At 33.8% G+C, this 15,755-nt stretch overlaps 2 protein-coding genes across 6 annotated transcripts; both read right to left on the bottom strand.

The window, feature by feature from the left end:
- Positions 1-1,100: 1,100 nt before the first annotated feature.
- LOC102616652 (zinc finger CCCH domain-containing protein 55) lies at positions 1,101-6,387 on the bottom strand. Of its 2 annotated transcripts, none has more exons than XM_006470598.4 (9): positions 5,060-6,387; positions 4,427-4,609; positions 2,943-3,122; positions 2,767-2,855; positions 2,369-2,593; positions 2,135-2,270; positions 1,760-1,974; positions 1,623-1,665; positions 1,101-1,515 (listed from the first exon to the last, which is right to left on the bottom strand). In XM_006470598.4, exons 1-7 carry the CDS (start codon positions 6,052-6,054, stop codon positions 1,782-1,784), a joined length of 2,001 nt encoding a protein of 666 aa, XP_006470661.1. In that variant the 5' UTR covers positions 6,055-6,387; the 3' UTR covers positions 1,101-1,515; positions 1,623-1,665; positions 1,760-1,781. The 2 variants fall into 2 exon arrangements, with proteins under 2 accessions (XP_006470661.1, XP_006470662.1); XM_006470599.4 differs by having other exon boundaries at positions 1,760-1,971; positions 5,060-6,383.
- A 5,344-nt stretch (positions 6,388-11,731) lies between these two features.
- Positions 11,732-15,293, bottom strand: LOC102617155 (zinc finger CCCH domain-containing protein 53). 4 transcript variants are annotated; one of them, XM_006470602.4, is made up of 9 exons: positions 14,274-15,293; positions 13,990-14,157; positions 13,713-13,892; positions 13,523-13,611; positions 13,160-13,423; positions 12,904-13,057; positions 12,562-12,762; positions 12,187-12,268; positions 11,732-12,045 (listed from the first exon to the last, which is right to left on the bottom strand). In XM_006470602.4, the coding sequence occupies exons 1-8, from the start codon at positions 15,104-15,106 to the stop codon at positions 12,235-12,237; spliced, it is 1,923 nt and encodes a 640-aa protein (XP_006470665.1). In that variant the 5' UTR covers positions 15,107-15,293; the 3' UTR covers positions 11,732-12,045; positions 12,187-12,234. The 4 variants fall into 4 exon arrangements, with proteins under 4 accessions (XP_006470665.1, XP_006470663.1, XP_006470666.1 ...); XM_006470600.4 differs by having other exon boundaries at positions 12,562-12,765; positions 14,274-15,292; XM_006470603.4 differs by having other exon boundaries at positions 13,160-13,420; positions 14,274-15,291.
- Between the last annotated feature and the right edge of the window lie 462 nt (positions 15,294-15,755).

Below are 15,755 nucleotides of genomic sequence, written 5' to 3'. Positions count from 1 at the left end.
GGCCCCCTTCTCTTTTCCTTCAATTATAATATAATACCAATAAAGCCATTTTTTGTGTTTAAAGAAGTAACAAAAGGAGCCACTTTTAGCAAATAAAATTGAAACTAATAAATGCGTCAAATTGGTCTTATTTGCCGCATAAACCAGAGATGTTAACCCCACTGTCACCACAACCAGCAGGAGACAAAACACAGAAAACCAGCAAGCATGAGCATGACATTTGATATCAACCAGTCAACAATTGTGGTCCTGAAATTTCTCTATCCTATCCAACTTGATCATGTCCCAGTCAAAAGCCACGCAACTTTCTTGAGAAATTTTGCCAAAAATACACATACAGAACCAGGAAAGGCATTATGAGTGTGAAACAACTCATATATACAATTCAACGGCTCATCTTTCCCGTGATACAACCAGCTCTTTATCATCTATGCCAACCAAGTAGAAAGAGAACTGAGTACAAGCAAAATAATTAAGAAACTAAAGGCTGACAGGGCAGTAACAGAAATAATGGTAACCAGCCGAGGTTATCATGCTAATCCATTACTCTTCAATTAGCAAGAAAAAAGGGGATCGGATGTACTGTTGTTTCTGTCAGCAATCTATCAAATATTTTTCCTAAATATAAATGCTACTGAGTACAATTCTATATCCACACTTCAACTTGAAAATGTTGAGCGCGTGAGAAATCTTATAGCTGTGAAGCATCAAATGCAGCAGATGAAAGTGTACTATAAATTTAGTTGCGTCAGACACAGACCATGAACAATCAAGCACTAATAAAACAAAACATTCAAAAAACACAAATCAATCAGATGAAAGGGTAAGAAGTTTGGTAGTGTGATATCAATTTTGTAATGTCAGTCCCCATGTGACAAGAGCCCTTTTTACCCCACATGTGGTCCTAAGATAATAAAATGAGACAAAAGAGTTCAAATTGATAGCATTAAAAATAAAAAAATAAAAAGCATACTTTTTCATCAACCTTTTTTATACATCTAAAATCATTTTACTAGTCTGTTTTTTCATCATCTAGCAGAAGTAGAACATTACTGTCATATCCATATAAACAAAAGGAGCCAATGCGAAAAACAAAAAAGTGCCAAAAAACCCACATCTTTCTGCTCCTTCAAACATCTTCTATTCTGCTCCTATAAATACAGTTCAATTCTACTCAGTTTCCTACTTCACAAGAAAATTAAAAACAGAAGGTCAAAGGATAAAGAAGATGTATTTATAACTATGTAATAAGAGTCATAGTCTTTTGTTCAGAGGCTAAAGTTGTGATCCAGCAAACACCTACAGAGCTAAAAAGTAGAAAAGTGAAAAGCCCTACTCTCATATTAGTTGATCTTTCCTTTTAAGTATCCAATATGCATTTGTTGTTAGTAGTATTGTATTGACGGAGATGCTGGTAATCTTTCTTCTTGCCAGAGTCTCTACTGATCTTCAGTGCAGGTATAATTTTCGCTATACATCTAGAGGATTGTTCTTTGTATATGCTTCTCTACTTTTCTGCATGAATAAATAAATAAAAACCCAGCATTAAAAACATAATGATTGGCGAAAAATTTGAATAACAGACTTAAAATTTTACAATCATCCCAACAGGCCTTGCTTACCTTTATTACCTACATTACAATAGCTTCATGCCCATCATAAAACCTGATGAAAGAATTAAAAAAAAAAAAAAATGTAATTAAGAACTAACTACCTCGCATTGCGATGAATAGCCTAGGGATAAAAAGCAGTGACACACCTTGGCATTGAGAGGAAATAAATCAATACGAAACAACATCAGTAGCAGTGATGTTCGGCATATCTGCATTACTTTCAGAAACAGATGACGTAGCTGAGATTGCTGTGCTCCCATGGACTTCTGAAGAAGCAGGTAAGTCAGGGGTCTGACCCTCAGCTGACTTTCTCATGGAAGCAAATTTACAAGGGAGAATCTCAGCACTGCTCTCATGACTGCTAAAAGGAACGATTGGATAAATAAAATAAGAATGAAGCTAAACTTAAGAAGAAAAGCAAAACAGTAAACCATTAGACTTAAAGCAGAACATGATAAGACAAGAAACAAAAATTAAAAATATATGGGAAGTAAAATTCACACTGTTAATGGAAAACACACCCTTCAGTTTTTGAGCTCTCCTCCTTGGTGTTATTACTACCATTATTCAGAATACAAGCTGCATCCACTTCTTTCTGAGGCTCCTGATCAGCGGCAGTAGTGACATTGGAAGAATTGTTGGCAGTAGAGTTATCAACTATGACAGCCACAACAAAATGCAAATTAACCAATGCAAAATTGACAATTGAAAAAACTGACAAATTCAAAAACTTTCCAAGACTTTTTGATTAATACCAAAAGATGGAAAAATGACATTCTGGTTGACATCTGCACAAGCAGGTGAGGTAATAGGACTGCCCATCGATAGACTACGCTGGTGATGGTGAACAGAGTGATTCTTCAAATTTGGCAGTTGCAGATTCATAAGCCTTCTCCTTTGGAGTTCGATAGCTTGCTGCAGCTCAGCCTGCTCCTCTAATTTTCTTCTCAACATTAATTCCTGCGTGAACATCTTTGATCCTGCAAGGAAAGCATCAGAGATTCAATACAGATTTCTGTACTAAACAATAATAATAATAGAATAACGAAATGAAAGACGTGCCAATATATAATCAAATAAAATGTCAACCATTCCTTATCAATTATTCTTTCTAAAACCCACCAGGAAAATGCATGGTTTCTACTTCACTTACCTAGGTGAAGATCATAGGGATCTCTAGAATCTACCCCAGATGGGCTTGAACATGGTGACATATTTCCCCTTTCAAACTGCTGTTGCCTCCTGCAACAGTTGAACTAACAATTTGAACACCAGTGTTGACAGAAGAAGAGACAGAATGAACTAGCAAATGAGAAAGAAAAACCATACTTTTCCACAATTTTCCCTTTTTCCTTGTAGGGCTTGACAAGGACACGAGAATCACATATAAAATGAGGGTTCCCTCTAGCCAAAATGAGTTTCACAGTCTCTGGATAGACAAAGGTAACAAACCCAAACATCCGCTTCTGCTGGTATGGGATCCTCACATCTTGCACTGGTCCAAAAATGCTTCAAAAAGGAAAAAACAAAATAAAACATCTCTGTTAAATTCCTCAATTTCAAATTTATGCCAAAGAGATTTCAAACTTTTGTGAATAACAGTGAAAATCAAAAGACTACGCTCTGTTCTCAGAATCAATTTTCAAGAACAAACAAAGAGGGGTAAAGTATCAAAGAGGACTAAGTTCTGATAGCATTGTCTTTCTCCGCCTTATACGGAACTATAAAGAGAACACTCCCTTAAGTGGTAAAAGGACACAGCAAGATATTTAGATTGAAACATCCAAAGTGCAGGTCACAGCATCATGCAGAGACATGAAGTAGTCAAGACAATTTTAAATTTGAAGTCTTTTAGGGAAAAGCACGGAATTGTAGCCATACTCAAGCTTCTGCACAAAATCATGTAAACTAATATATGTGATTGGTCATGAATCAAAATTAGGGCTTTTCAAACTTCAATATAACATTAACTTACTCTTCTTCCACACAGCTTAATTGAGGACACATGTGAAGTTGTTAGCTGGCAGGTGTAGTAAACTAGGAAGTAGATAATGGTAGATCAAGCAAACTAAATATAGTTCTGCATGAACAATGAAGTTATTAATGGATTAATCGGTTAGAATAGTCTTCAATAGATATTACAAAGAAAATGGAACAAATGGCCACCTGAGTCAGAGATGTTTAGCACCGGCATGATGGAACATTACAATAAGGACATATGCAGACCAGATTTAGAAAATATGGACAGCAGTAGAATGTTTAAAAAGATAAAAAGTTGCAAAGACAGAAGCCAAAAGTAATCAACTATACCACTGAAAACTATTAGCATATTAATAAAAAACAGCATGTGTTGGTAGCTATCTGATTAAGTAGCAACTAAGAATTTTAAGTTATGTTTCCACCATAACTGATATGTATGCCACAACAATTTCACAAAATGAAATAACATTTACAAGAGTATATATCTTATAATACCACATCAAAAGCCAGGTAATTACAGGTTACATCCTAGATTTCAAAGGCTTCAGAATAACACAGAAAATAACAGGGCATGGCCCCGGCACAAGGATGACACACACTAATTGAGAAATAGTCCAAGAATACAAAGGATTCCAGCATCATTACTAGTCTGCTTCATTGAGAGATATAAATTGCAGTTACTGAAACTTCTAAGCAGCAAACAAGTAAAGAATGTTATGTATCATTCTGATGCAGTACCACAATACAACACGATGTCATAATCAAAATGTAACACTTAACCCCTCAGGAAAGAACTGATGTCGCCACAATGATACAAAAGTATGGTTAGTTACCTAAAGTAATTTGAAACATCTTCATCCTTAAAAGTGCTATCAGCTGGGAATGTCAAATAAATCTGTCTATTTGCTGAGGTCAACTTCTCTGCCAATCCCATTGCCAAAAAGTCATTCCTCTCAGCTCGGCCCTGGCCAAACTTGTAAAACTCATCATTCAACATCAACGTTGCTGCAGCAGCTCTGAAATAAATTAAATTGACACCAAAAGAGCACTAGTTAGCAATCAAACTATAGCAACCTAAAAAGTCAAACCTTACTATATCATTTAAGCAAAAACATGTTGATGACAATCTCAGACATTGTCCACTGAAACTACGACCCCACCAGAACAATGCCAACAATCAATCCAAACCCAAAATCCTAACACCGAAACAAAATCACAAACTATCTATACATTGCCATGGTTGTTGTGAAAGAAGAAACTCTTGGAGGAAATGCCTTCTTAGCATGCAAACTATCTGTATATATAGATAACCAAATTAAGACAAAAGACCAGGTGGGTTGTCTATAATATACATTTTGAAGGCATTTTATCCAAAAATTCCCAAAACAAGACAAACTCACACTAAGAAAATTTATACACAGCACATGCTAACAAAAGTAAGGCAAAATAGGCAGTCTCCACAATACCTCTGGGGGTCATTTTGTTGGCGTAAAAGGAAATCCATGCACTTATCATAAGGCAATGGTGGCGAAACCCCGCTTGCAAACTGTGAGGCAGCCAACCTTTGCTGATGTGCAGCAGCCTTCATTCTCATGATTTCATCATGCTGCTGCAAGTAAAAGCCATCCATTTTGTTCGGAGAACCAACAATAACACCATTTACATCACCACCATCACCAAAACCACCATGAACAAACTTGCAACTCTCACCATTCTTACAAAAGCCTCTAGCAAAGTAAAGACAAGGCCTATACCCAAGATTAAAACCCGCATCCTCAGTACCGAAACATGCATCACTCGCTGAGAAACTCCTCCTATGCTGCAAATGAACATCCCCTCCATTGTTTAAATCTTGACCCCAATTGCTAAATTGACTCCTAGGATCAGTAAAGTCCTCATTTTTAGAGGACTCGTCGAGAAAAGACAAATAGTCATTGAACGGAAGCTCTTCCATGTAATCATTACCACTACTGTTACCACCACTATCAACAACACCAACATCATTTTTTGCAACTGAAGGCACTAAACAAGACCCCGAACGTATATTTTCAAAAGAAAGAAAAGGACTTGGCTTGGGGTTAGATAAAGGTGAGTTTTTTCCGAAGTCGAGATACCCATTGTTAGTAACAACCCTAGGAGACATTTGAGCAAATGGGTGTCTGCTAACATGGTTGTTGTTTGCGTTATTGCTGCAATTATTCAGTCTGGAGAAAGGGTTGTTGTTGTTTAGTGAGGGTGAAGTAGGAGTACTAGTAGAAAAGGTGTTTGACGAAAGTCCCAATTGGGATTTGGCTCTAAAAATCAAAGCTTGCATAAGGGTTTCTGGGCCAGAGGCTAAACGCAACAAATCTCTTTCTTTAACGTCCTGTATGAGAATGTAACCCATGATTTTTGAAGCGTTTTCTGGGTCTATGCTTTTGATTCTGTTGAACAGGATGCTTGTTGCATCAAACTCATCCATTCTTTTCCACTTTTTTTTTGGGGGGGTTTAGTTTTAGTGGGTGGGTGCTTTGTTTTCTGGTTATTTGAGTTGTAAAGAGTTAAGAGGGAGAGAGAGAGAGAGAAAGAGTCAGAGAGAGTGTGAGAGAGAGAGAGAGTTGGTTTGTTGTTTGTGTTTTGGATTTTTTGGGGGGTTTTGTTGTTTTATTGTTGCCAAAAAAACAAAAAAGAAAATTGCTTTCAAAGTTGTGTGTTTAGTTTTTGGGATTTGGTGGGTAAGTAGGGTTTTGAAAGTGATGAAACAAAGAAGCGGGTAAACAATTTACTACTACTACTACTACTACTAGCTTGTGGAAAACACAGAGAGTTAGTCAACCCTCAAAACACTTCCTCTCTTTTGCTCCTAAAAAATTCTCTCTCTTAATTATAGAAAAAAAAAAAGAAAAATCTTCTACTTTTTATCTCGGTCCACTTTGGGGTTAAATTGACAACTCCCAGAGTAAAATAAAAATGACGGCTACATATTTTCACACCACAATTTTCTTTATTTATAACTGAAAAAATAACACAATTTTAAATCTTTTTTTTTTTGTAAAAATGAAAAAAAAAAGGCCTAATTCGAGTATATGCAATTTCAACTCTTCATTCCCATATATATATAAAAAAAAGAAGAAGGATATTATGCATCTCAGCCTCTTTTAGAGATTTTATAAATACATAGTATCAAAATCAATTTTGTGAGCGCGATTCGAATTTAAATATTTTATACTAATTAAAGGGATTTGACGAATAATCTAATTATAACTTACAATTTTTGTATTAATCTAATTGGTTAGACCTTTTTGAGGTGGTATGAAAATCTAGATTTTTCAAATCATGCATGCGAGGGGTTTAATTGTTATTGAAAAAATTATGCAAATGGTCTAAAAATAGAGTTAATTTATAATAACTCAAAATTTTCTCAGTTTAGCAGGAGTTTTATCACAAGGCAAAACATGCTATCAAACTGTCAAGTACTCTTGTCTCAAATTTTATTTTCATTTTTTTTAAATATTAGATTAGATTAGTTTTACAAAATTATTCAAAATTTTTAACTATTTATTTAAGTGTTATCTCAAGATATCAGAATATAACTTTTTAGAGAACTTTATAACAAATATTCCAATAAGCAAAAGCAATGGATTATATTTAAAGGATATTATCATTTTACTACTTAATTTTTTTTTTGACTTATCGCTTTATTATTAAATTTTTCGGACAATTATTTTTTCTTACTTAATGTTTTGTTTTTATTATTTTATCACCAAATCATTAAAGCTAATAACCAAAACTATAGTGAAAGTATATTTTAACCCTAAATTATGTAACTGTAATTTAACCCTCTAAATTAAAAAAAACAAAATTAAATTATATACAAAGAAATAATATTTTCATAAATTGATTATTTTATATATCTAAAATAATTAGCTGATATAATTGTAAATATTATTTCTTGTGAAATTCCTAAAATATTGAATATATTCAAATCCTTCAAATCCTCCTTTAACATTAATAATTTACGAATGAAATTAATATTTTGGTAGTAAGATGATATAAACTGAAACTTTGGGTAGAAAAAAATTATTAAAAAATTTTGATGATAAAATAATATGTCAAAAAATATGTGGTGATAAATAATAGTATTCCTATATTTATTAAAATAAAAGGCTGATAAAACCTATGTTTTAATTGTTTATTCACAAACAGAAACAGTCATATTTTATTGCATTTTTATTGAATTGTGAGGATTTTTTTATATTTTTTTCCCTTTTGAGAGCACTGAGAACTGTGCATAAAAGATTCTTATAACAATGCAAAAAAAATTAAATTAATAGAAAAAAAATAGAAAATACTAAAGTCAGATTCAGAACCCATCAGCATTCTAAAAAGTACTGTGGGGAAAAAAAAAAAAAAAAGCCTGCAACTGAGCGTGTGTGATCATCATCTCACTCTATGCTTCTGCTTTTTCAATTTTCTTTTTTAATCTCTAATTTTTTTTTTTGCTCTTTTTTTTTTAATTATTATATTTGGTTCAGAGTCCACAGGAATAATCCATCCATCACTTTTCTTTTTTTGGTTAAAAAATAGCGAAAGCTCTCTCGCTGTTCTATGCTGACTAAAATATTTTATACTCAATCTAGTGATGTGTGCGCGACGCAAAAGATTATTAGATTTTATAATGGGGGTTAATAACATTCAGATTCCTTATTTGTTCATATTTTCAAAAAAAGAAAGTAGTTTCTCAATTTCTATCAAATAAGTCCCTGGCCCTTGCCAAGTTTGAAGGCAAACGAGTTAATGATTTTCTATTTGAAGGCAATTGGGGAATTTTTTTTTTTAAATAAATTTTTATGAGATTTCAAAAAATTGGTCGACTATTAAAAAAATTATCAAGAAAGGGTTCGGTTCAATTTGAATCTTTTTTATGATTTATCTTTTAGTTTATTTTCTAGTTTTTATTTTAGTTTATTCATGAACCAAAATCTGAACAATTGAGTGTAAAACTTATGTTTATTTTTACAAGAATGAATTGTGAAGGTTAGGCACCCACTTTTATTTTTCATATCCATTGCATTTTGCATATAGCTTCCTTGGTTTTTTATCTTTCTTTTTTACAATAAGAGATAAAATTTTGGAAACCTAAACAATAAAACTAAGCAATTAGAGTAAAAATGTTTGATGAGTACATTCAAATTTTAAATTTAAGATGGATGAAGATGAAATCAAAGAGCACAATGAATGATGCGTCAAAGTCCCAATCTCAATTACATTTATTGATCTAGTTATCATTACTGTTGGGGCCTCACTGAAATGGTAGTTGTGATTATTCATCTCCCTTAATTAATTAATCAATCAAAATGCAGTAAATTTTCAGAGCTTGCAACCCAAGTAAGTTGGCTTTTGGGCCGTGAGATTCAAAATTGCATTAGAATTTCTGTGCTTTGAAACCTTTTTGATTAATTGCGATATATAATTCATATCCCAATTTTATGAGTATGACATTACTTTAAAAACAAAAATCAACTCATAGCAAAACATTTTTCATCCTTTGTTAGTTTTCATCATAATAAACCCAAACAAAAAAAAAAAGGTGGGGTTTCATCCAAAGTTGGGCTGGAGCCCGAATCAGTGAAAGTGAACCTGCTCTAAAAAATTTCTATTGGGCCCATAAATCTATAGCCACAGAATGGGCCGGTTTCCTATGCCAAAATCTCAAAGAGAATAAATATAAATAAACACAAAATTGCAAAAGGCAAAAATGCCTGTAAACATAAACAAAATTTATTGAATTTTTTTTTTGTCTGATATGATTTTATCATATTTTATGTCAATTTTACATTCAAATATATATTTAAAAAAAAAAGATGCTCCAAAATTTTGTACACCTTCAGATTGGTAGGAATGAATGCACATATGGAAAGAAAAGTCTCTTGATAATTTTATTTTATTTTTTATATTTTTTAACTGAGAAAATTAAAATAAATATAGTACAGGGACAATTATTGCATGGAGATCTTATCCAAAGTTAGCCTATATTTGCTATATCATCACATTTGTTCTTCTGCCGTTTTATGATTACCCAATGTAATTAATTATTGAGTATTATTGTCCTTTGATAATCATCAATTCTCCAATATATAAGATCATAATCATACTTTCCCTAGCATATATGATGATCAAATGGGACCCCGTAGTAAGAATTGGTGAAATCATTGCAACATTAGGATTATTTCTCCTTCATATATTTCTTTTTATGATGTAGCCAATAGCGTATTCTCAAAAAAGAAAAAAGGCAATACCTTTTAGAGTTAACATTCATCATTTTACCTTTGTAATGCAACATTGCTTTTACCCTCCTAATAGGACGCCAAAATTAATACATAGTCGAGTTCATTGAAGAACTTTAGATGTCTGTAAATTGACCCCATCTACTTGATCGTGTGGTTTTCAAATAGTTTTTATTAAACAACTATCCGTTCTTTGAAATACCGAGGAAGGTAAGAACCTAAAAATTAAAAAAAAAAATAGAGTATGTGTATTTTGGGAGTGTAACTGATACAATTATTATACTTATTATAAAGACCCAAGAATTGTTTGAAAGGGAAATGCCCACCGCCCATCAAAATCAATTTCATTGACAAACGCCCAAAAATAAAAATATATTTGTATGAAATTGATGGGAACCATTAGCCCCTAATGACCCACTTTAAAATATTTATAGGATACTTTTCTTGGCCATTCTTTATGATTGAGACACGCTGAACAACAAACAGTATTCTTCTTGCCGTCAAGTCGAAACAAAAATTCTTTCATATCCATGACCTTCACAATTTTTTGCACAAAATTAGAGAAAGTGCTCAATAAATTTACCTAATTGACGTGGCCAGCTATTTTGCTCCAGAGTTGCATGATTTTGACACGTTAATAAATTCACTTTAGTGTAAGTTTCGGCCGAAATATGACATGCAACGTCGCATCGATAACATAAAACATTATATTTGATTACAAATGTTGCGTTACGCGATGTATTTTTCAACAAAATTATGGGGAAGGATCCTAATAATTCGAAATCCTGTAGTTTTCTTAACAAACAACAAAGACTCAACAGGAGCTATTCATTACCAGGAGCTCTCGCTTCTGTTAAATTTTAGCTTCAATTGCACATTTAATCAATCAGTGAGGAGCCAAATTTTTAAAAACTGTTGGAGGGCAAGCAAGCAGACAGAAAGGATCAAAAAAAAAGAAAAAAATGGAGCACATGCAGTCATGTAGACCCAGATGAATAATTCAAAGCTGTTGCCAAAACACAAGGTGGGCAGCATTGGCAACAACACCACCCATAAAAACAAAAACAGGATATATTAAAAATCAGAATGAGGCTAAAAGGCTGAAAGTGAAAGGAGTGGTGGTGGTACCCAGATACCATTTCATTAACAGGAAACCAAAAAAAAAAAAAAAAATTGTTGGAAGTTAGAACCCCCATGTGATGTTGTGGCCCTTACTCACTGCTGTCCACCTAAAAGAAACCACAAAATGAGACAAGAGAGTCCGCTAAAGTCACCTTTAATCACATGAAACAACAAACTTTTCTTTACCACTTCTTTTATTTTTTCCCTTTCTTTGAGCACCTTTGTTTTTTTTTTTTTTCACTTTTATGCCTGTTTCATAATCATAATTTAATGGATGACAGACAGATACAGTAATAACAAGAACACAAAACGCAATTAAAAATAATAATAATAATAACAGAGAGAAAAGTGCCAGAGTTATGCTTTTAACCTCCACTTCAGTCAATTGGAGTCCTTTTATCTCAGTGTTTCTATGTACAGAGAGTAAAGGAGTTAAAACTTATGCTACATCCTTTTTGGTTAATCGGAAGCCTTGATAGGCCAATCAATGAAAGTAAGGGATACCCTTTTATTCTTGTTAAGCTGTGTAAGTACTCATGGGTGTTAATTGGTTCAACTGGTAGAATTATTATAGATAATTCAAGAGATCGAAGGTTCGAACTACTACATTCATGTAGGTGAGAAGCGAGTTTGGTTTTCATTATAACATCTTATCAGTTGAATCAACTAACACTCAAATTTTTACACCCTAAATGACGGGTAAGAAGTATAAACAAAACAAAGCAGTAAATTAAAATATGAGATCCAGTATATAAATTACTGCTAGCCTTTGTATTTATTTACCATATATATGTTTATAAAATATATGTTGTGTGGTCCAGCAAACTCACCTACAAAGAAAGAGCGAGGGTACCCACTCTCATAAATCAGTTCATCTGTCCTTTTAACCCTATGCAATTATTTAGATATTGTATTGATTGTAAGTAGTATGTATTGATGATGGATTGATCTTCTGGAGATTTTGTCTAGACAGCTTTTCTTTTCTCGTAGGTGTGGCGGTTTGGTTATACAACAGCAAGTGGAGGAATTTTCTTTTTCTTCTTTTGTGTATGCTTCCAGTGCTTCTGCAAAAATAGAAGATAGAATTAAAAAAATTATAAATGTTGTAAGAGAATCCCATTTGAATATACACCAATATGTATACATGCATGTGATGGGCTGACAAGATTCAAAATGTGTAAAAAGATCAATCAACTTTTAGTTACCTTAGCAAAATCAATCCCCCCATTGCTGGCCATCCTCATTTTTGGTCACTACATGCCAATTGTTCCTTGTCCAGATGAAAACCTATTTGAAAAATATAATTACCATTAACTTCCTACTTCACTAGCAAATGTCAATAATAATTAAAGGATAAGTTCGGTGTTGTTCTTTCAAAATCTGAAAATGCGTTGGGTCGTATTTTTGAAAAGGAATAAAGTTGTGCTTCCACAAAACACAATCCCAAAATTTGCCGAAAGCAATAAATTGTTATCTTTAACATAACAGTTATTGTTTCAAAAACACGAACCAACAGCTACAGAATTTATGAGCGAAAAGAGCTGTGTGTGTGATTTGGCATCGGAAGGTAGAAGCAATACCTGGACATTTGAAGGAGGCATGAGTTAAGAGAACTCATATTGAGAGAAGTCGAGGGAAGCTTTGTATTATTATTAGTAGATGTAACTGAACTTGTATTCTTCTCGTCAACCTCTGCTGATGCAGAGGAGAAGACAGTGATATGGCCACCAGCTGATTTCTTAGGAGATGCAAAAAGATTATCAGGCAAGATGTGCTCCAAGCTGCTGCAAGAGAAGAGTTTTGGGGGGGGGGGGGGGGGAGGGGGCGGAAGGGACAAATAATAACGATGAGAAATTACGCCCAACTTGGGTTATTACTACTATTGGTAATCATTCTCTAGATCTCAAAACCAAAGCTTTTACCTATCACAGAGGTCATTTTCGTCGGAGTTAGGCTTTTCCTCCTTGTCATTGCCATCGCTATTATTGTTTTTATTGTGATTGCTAGTTCGATTCTCTTCCCGATGAAACAGATGATCAGTAATTTGAGAATCTGTAACTGGGCTGACGCCACTCTCTGTAGTAACAAATGGAAATTAACCACGAAGGAACTTCATCATTTTTAAAATTAGGAAATCAAATTAAAAACTATTGAACAAAAACAGAATATTTAATTAACCTTCTGGGGGAACTTCTTCGTCGGAACCTTCAAATGGAAAGATACGAGTTCGGTTGTTTGGGCTATGAGAAAGAGTTGGTGAGGGAATGGGAGATCCATTTGACAAACCATGGTGGAATTGATGATTAAGATGATTGTTTTTCAGGTGAAGCTGCAGATTCATTAGCCTTCTCCCTTGCATTTCAATGGCTTGCTGCAAATCAGCCTGCTCCTCTAGTTTTCTTCGCAACATCTCTTGGTTATTGTACAACATTCTTCCTCCTACTTAGTTCATACATAAAGAAAGTTTTGAATTAACCCAAAAGTACTATACTTTATGCGAAAAAATGGAAGATGATGCTTCTTGGCTGTTTATATGCTTACCAAAGTGAAAATCGAATGGTCCCGATGGGCTCGAACAAGCTGATGAATACTCTCCCCTCTCCATTTGTTGTTGATGTTGTTGTTGCTTTCTAAAATCATGAAATTTACAACAAAACATCAATGTAGAAAGTGAACAAACACACACAAAGAACACAAATTCACAATGAATTAGAAACTAAGGAGGCTTTACTTTTCTTGGACTTTTCCTTTCTCCTTGTAAGGCTTAACAAGAACACGCGAATCGCAAACAAAATGAGGATTCCCCTTGGCCAAAATGAGCTTCACAGTCTCTGGATACACAAACGTAACAAATCCAAACATTCTTTTCTGCTGATATGGTATCCTCACATCATGAACTGGCCCATATATGCTACATAAATCAAAAACCATAAACAATAGAAATTAAAACTCTTCTTTTAATTAGTTATCGGCATTCTACCCTCAAATTTCTAAAAACAAAGAATTACCTAAAGTAATTTGAAACATCTTCCTCCCTAAATGTGCTGTCAGCTGGAAATGTCAAGTAAATCTGCCTAGCACTTGGGTTCATAGATCCGAAAAAATCATTCCTCTCAGGCCTACTACAAGTACCAAATTTGTTGTGCAACTCATCCCCCATCATCAATGCTGCTGATCTGCAACAACAAATTAAAGCATTGCAAAAAAATTAAAAAAATGCCACAAATCAAATTAAACAAACAAAATATGTTGTTTTGTTTGTTTAAATATATAAATGCATGCATGAATATACCTTTGGGTGTCGTTAAGAAAATTCATGCATTTGTTGTAAGGAAAAGAACCCATGAACTGTGACGCTGCTGCAAGTTTCCTCTGCTGTACCGAAGCCTTTGATCTTAGTAGTAGTTCTTGAGACAGTTCAAACTCACTGAGTTTACTTGGAGACCCAACAATGGCGGCAGCAGTAGCTGCTTCAGGTGAGTGAATGTGATGGAACTTGCAAGCAGTTCCATTTTTGCAAAACCCTTTGGCAAAATACAAGCAATGCTTCCATCCGAGGCCTGAGTTGGGGTCATCATCAGATCCAAAACACACATTAGGATGCACAGGAAGAGACAGACTCCTCTTAAGCAAGTGATGATGATTATGATGATCAGCATCAGTACTGCTAGCTAGTTCTGATGACTCATCAAGAAAAGAGAGATGGTCTTGAAACTGATGAAAGTCGTCAGCAATATCACTACTAGCATAGCTGTTGTTGTTACTAATATTACTATAATATAAAGATTCAGAAGCTGAAGCAGCGGCATTGGTGCTGCTGCAGCTGCTTCCATTGACAACATTGGCATAAGAAAGTGAAGCTGGAGGGAGCCAAGGAGCTGAGGAAGGAGAAAGTGAAGATGGGTTTGTTGCAGAAGCAGAAGCAGAGGCAGAGGCATTTGAGAGGTGGGTTTTGGCTTTGAAGATGAGGTTGTGAAGGAGAGTTTCAGGGCCAAAAGCTAAACGAATCATTTCTTTATCGCCATTGTCTTGAATGAGGAGATACCCCATGATCTTTGAAGCGTTTTCTGGGTCTATAGCTTTGATTCTTGAGAACACAAGCTTTGTTGCTTCATATGAATCCATGGCTAAAGCTCCAAGAATTGATTACACGAGAAAGCAAAGCAAAGAACGAAAAGAAAGATAAAGAGAGCAGGAGTGAGTGAAAATCTGGACTTTGTTGAGAAAGGTCAATAATGGGTGTGGGGTGTGTTTACTGATATTTTATTATTATTTTAGTAGTGATGTTTTTGAATCAACAGAAGAAAAGCAAGAATTGAATAAGTGAGCAGAACAAGTGCTTCGAAGTAGCTGCAGCACTTTGCAGTTGGATACTTTCTTAGAGTAAAACTTCATAGAGTCCCCTAGATTTTAGTAAAATCAATATAAATAACAGAAGTTCTTATTTAAACGTTTAAGTCTAGTTATTTCCGACCTTATTTTGTATTAAAGTTGAATATATTTTAACTTATAAGTTAAACAAATAAAATATTTAATAAACACTTTTATAAATTGATTTATTCCACTACTTGTATGATAAAAAAGATAACCTATAATATATTTGTTAAAATTATTATTCAAAAAATTTATTTACTATAAATTATTAATTTTTACTTTAAAATATTTTTTAATAGTAATTATATTTTAAAAATTACGATATCTCAATACTAAATAAAATCTACATCTCTTAAATTCAGTTCAAATTTTTATATATTCATATGGTTTTTTTTTTAAT

Source organism: Citrus sinensis, chromosome 2 (assembly GCF_022201045.2).
Source record: "Citrus sinensis cultivar Valencia sweet orange chromosome 2, DVS_A1.0, whole genome shotgun sequence".
In the NCBI taxonomy this organism is placed as follows: domain Eukaryota; kingdom Viridiplantae; phylum Streptophyta; class Magnoliopsida; order Sapindales; family Rutaceae; genus Citrus; species Citrus sinensis.
The sequence above is the reverse complement of the archived record's forward strand: the minus strand, read 5'-3'. Positions and strand labels throughout refer to the sequence as shown.

Coding starts and splice junctions, on each gene's coding strand:
- LOC102617155 (XM_006470600.4), bottom strand. CDS start 15,106: ATGGATTCATATGAAGCAACAAAGCTTGTGTTCTCAAGAATCAAAGCT. Junction 13,893..13,989: donor GATGTTTCAAATTACTTTAG/GTAATTCTTTGT, acceptor TGATTTATGTAG/CATATATGGGCCAGTTCATG. Junction 12,269..12,561: donor TGCCTCCTTCAAATGTCCAG/GTATTGCTTCTA, acceptor TTTTTCAAATAG/GTTTTCATCTGGACAAGGAA.
- LOC102616652 (XM_006470598.4), bottom strand. CDS start 6,054: ATGGATGAGTTTGATGCAACAAGCATCCTGTTCAACAGAATCAAAAGC. Junction 2,856..2,942: donor AAAGGGAAAATTGTGGAAAA/GTATGGTTTTTC, acceptor CAACTGTTGCAG/GAGGCAACAGCAGTTTGAAA. Junction 2,271..2,368: donor TGTCATTTTTCCATCTTTTG/GTATTAATCAAA, acceptor TGGCTGTCATAG/TTGATAACTCTACTGCCAAC.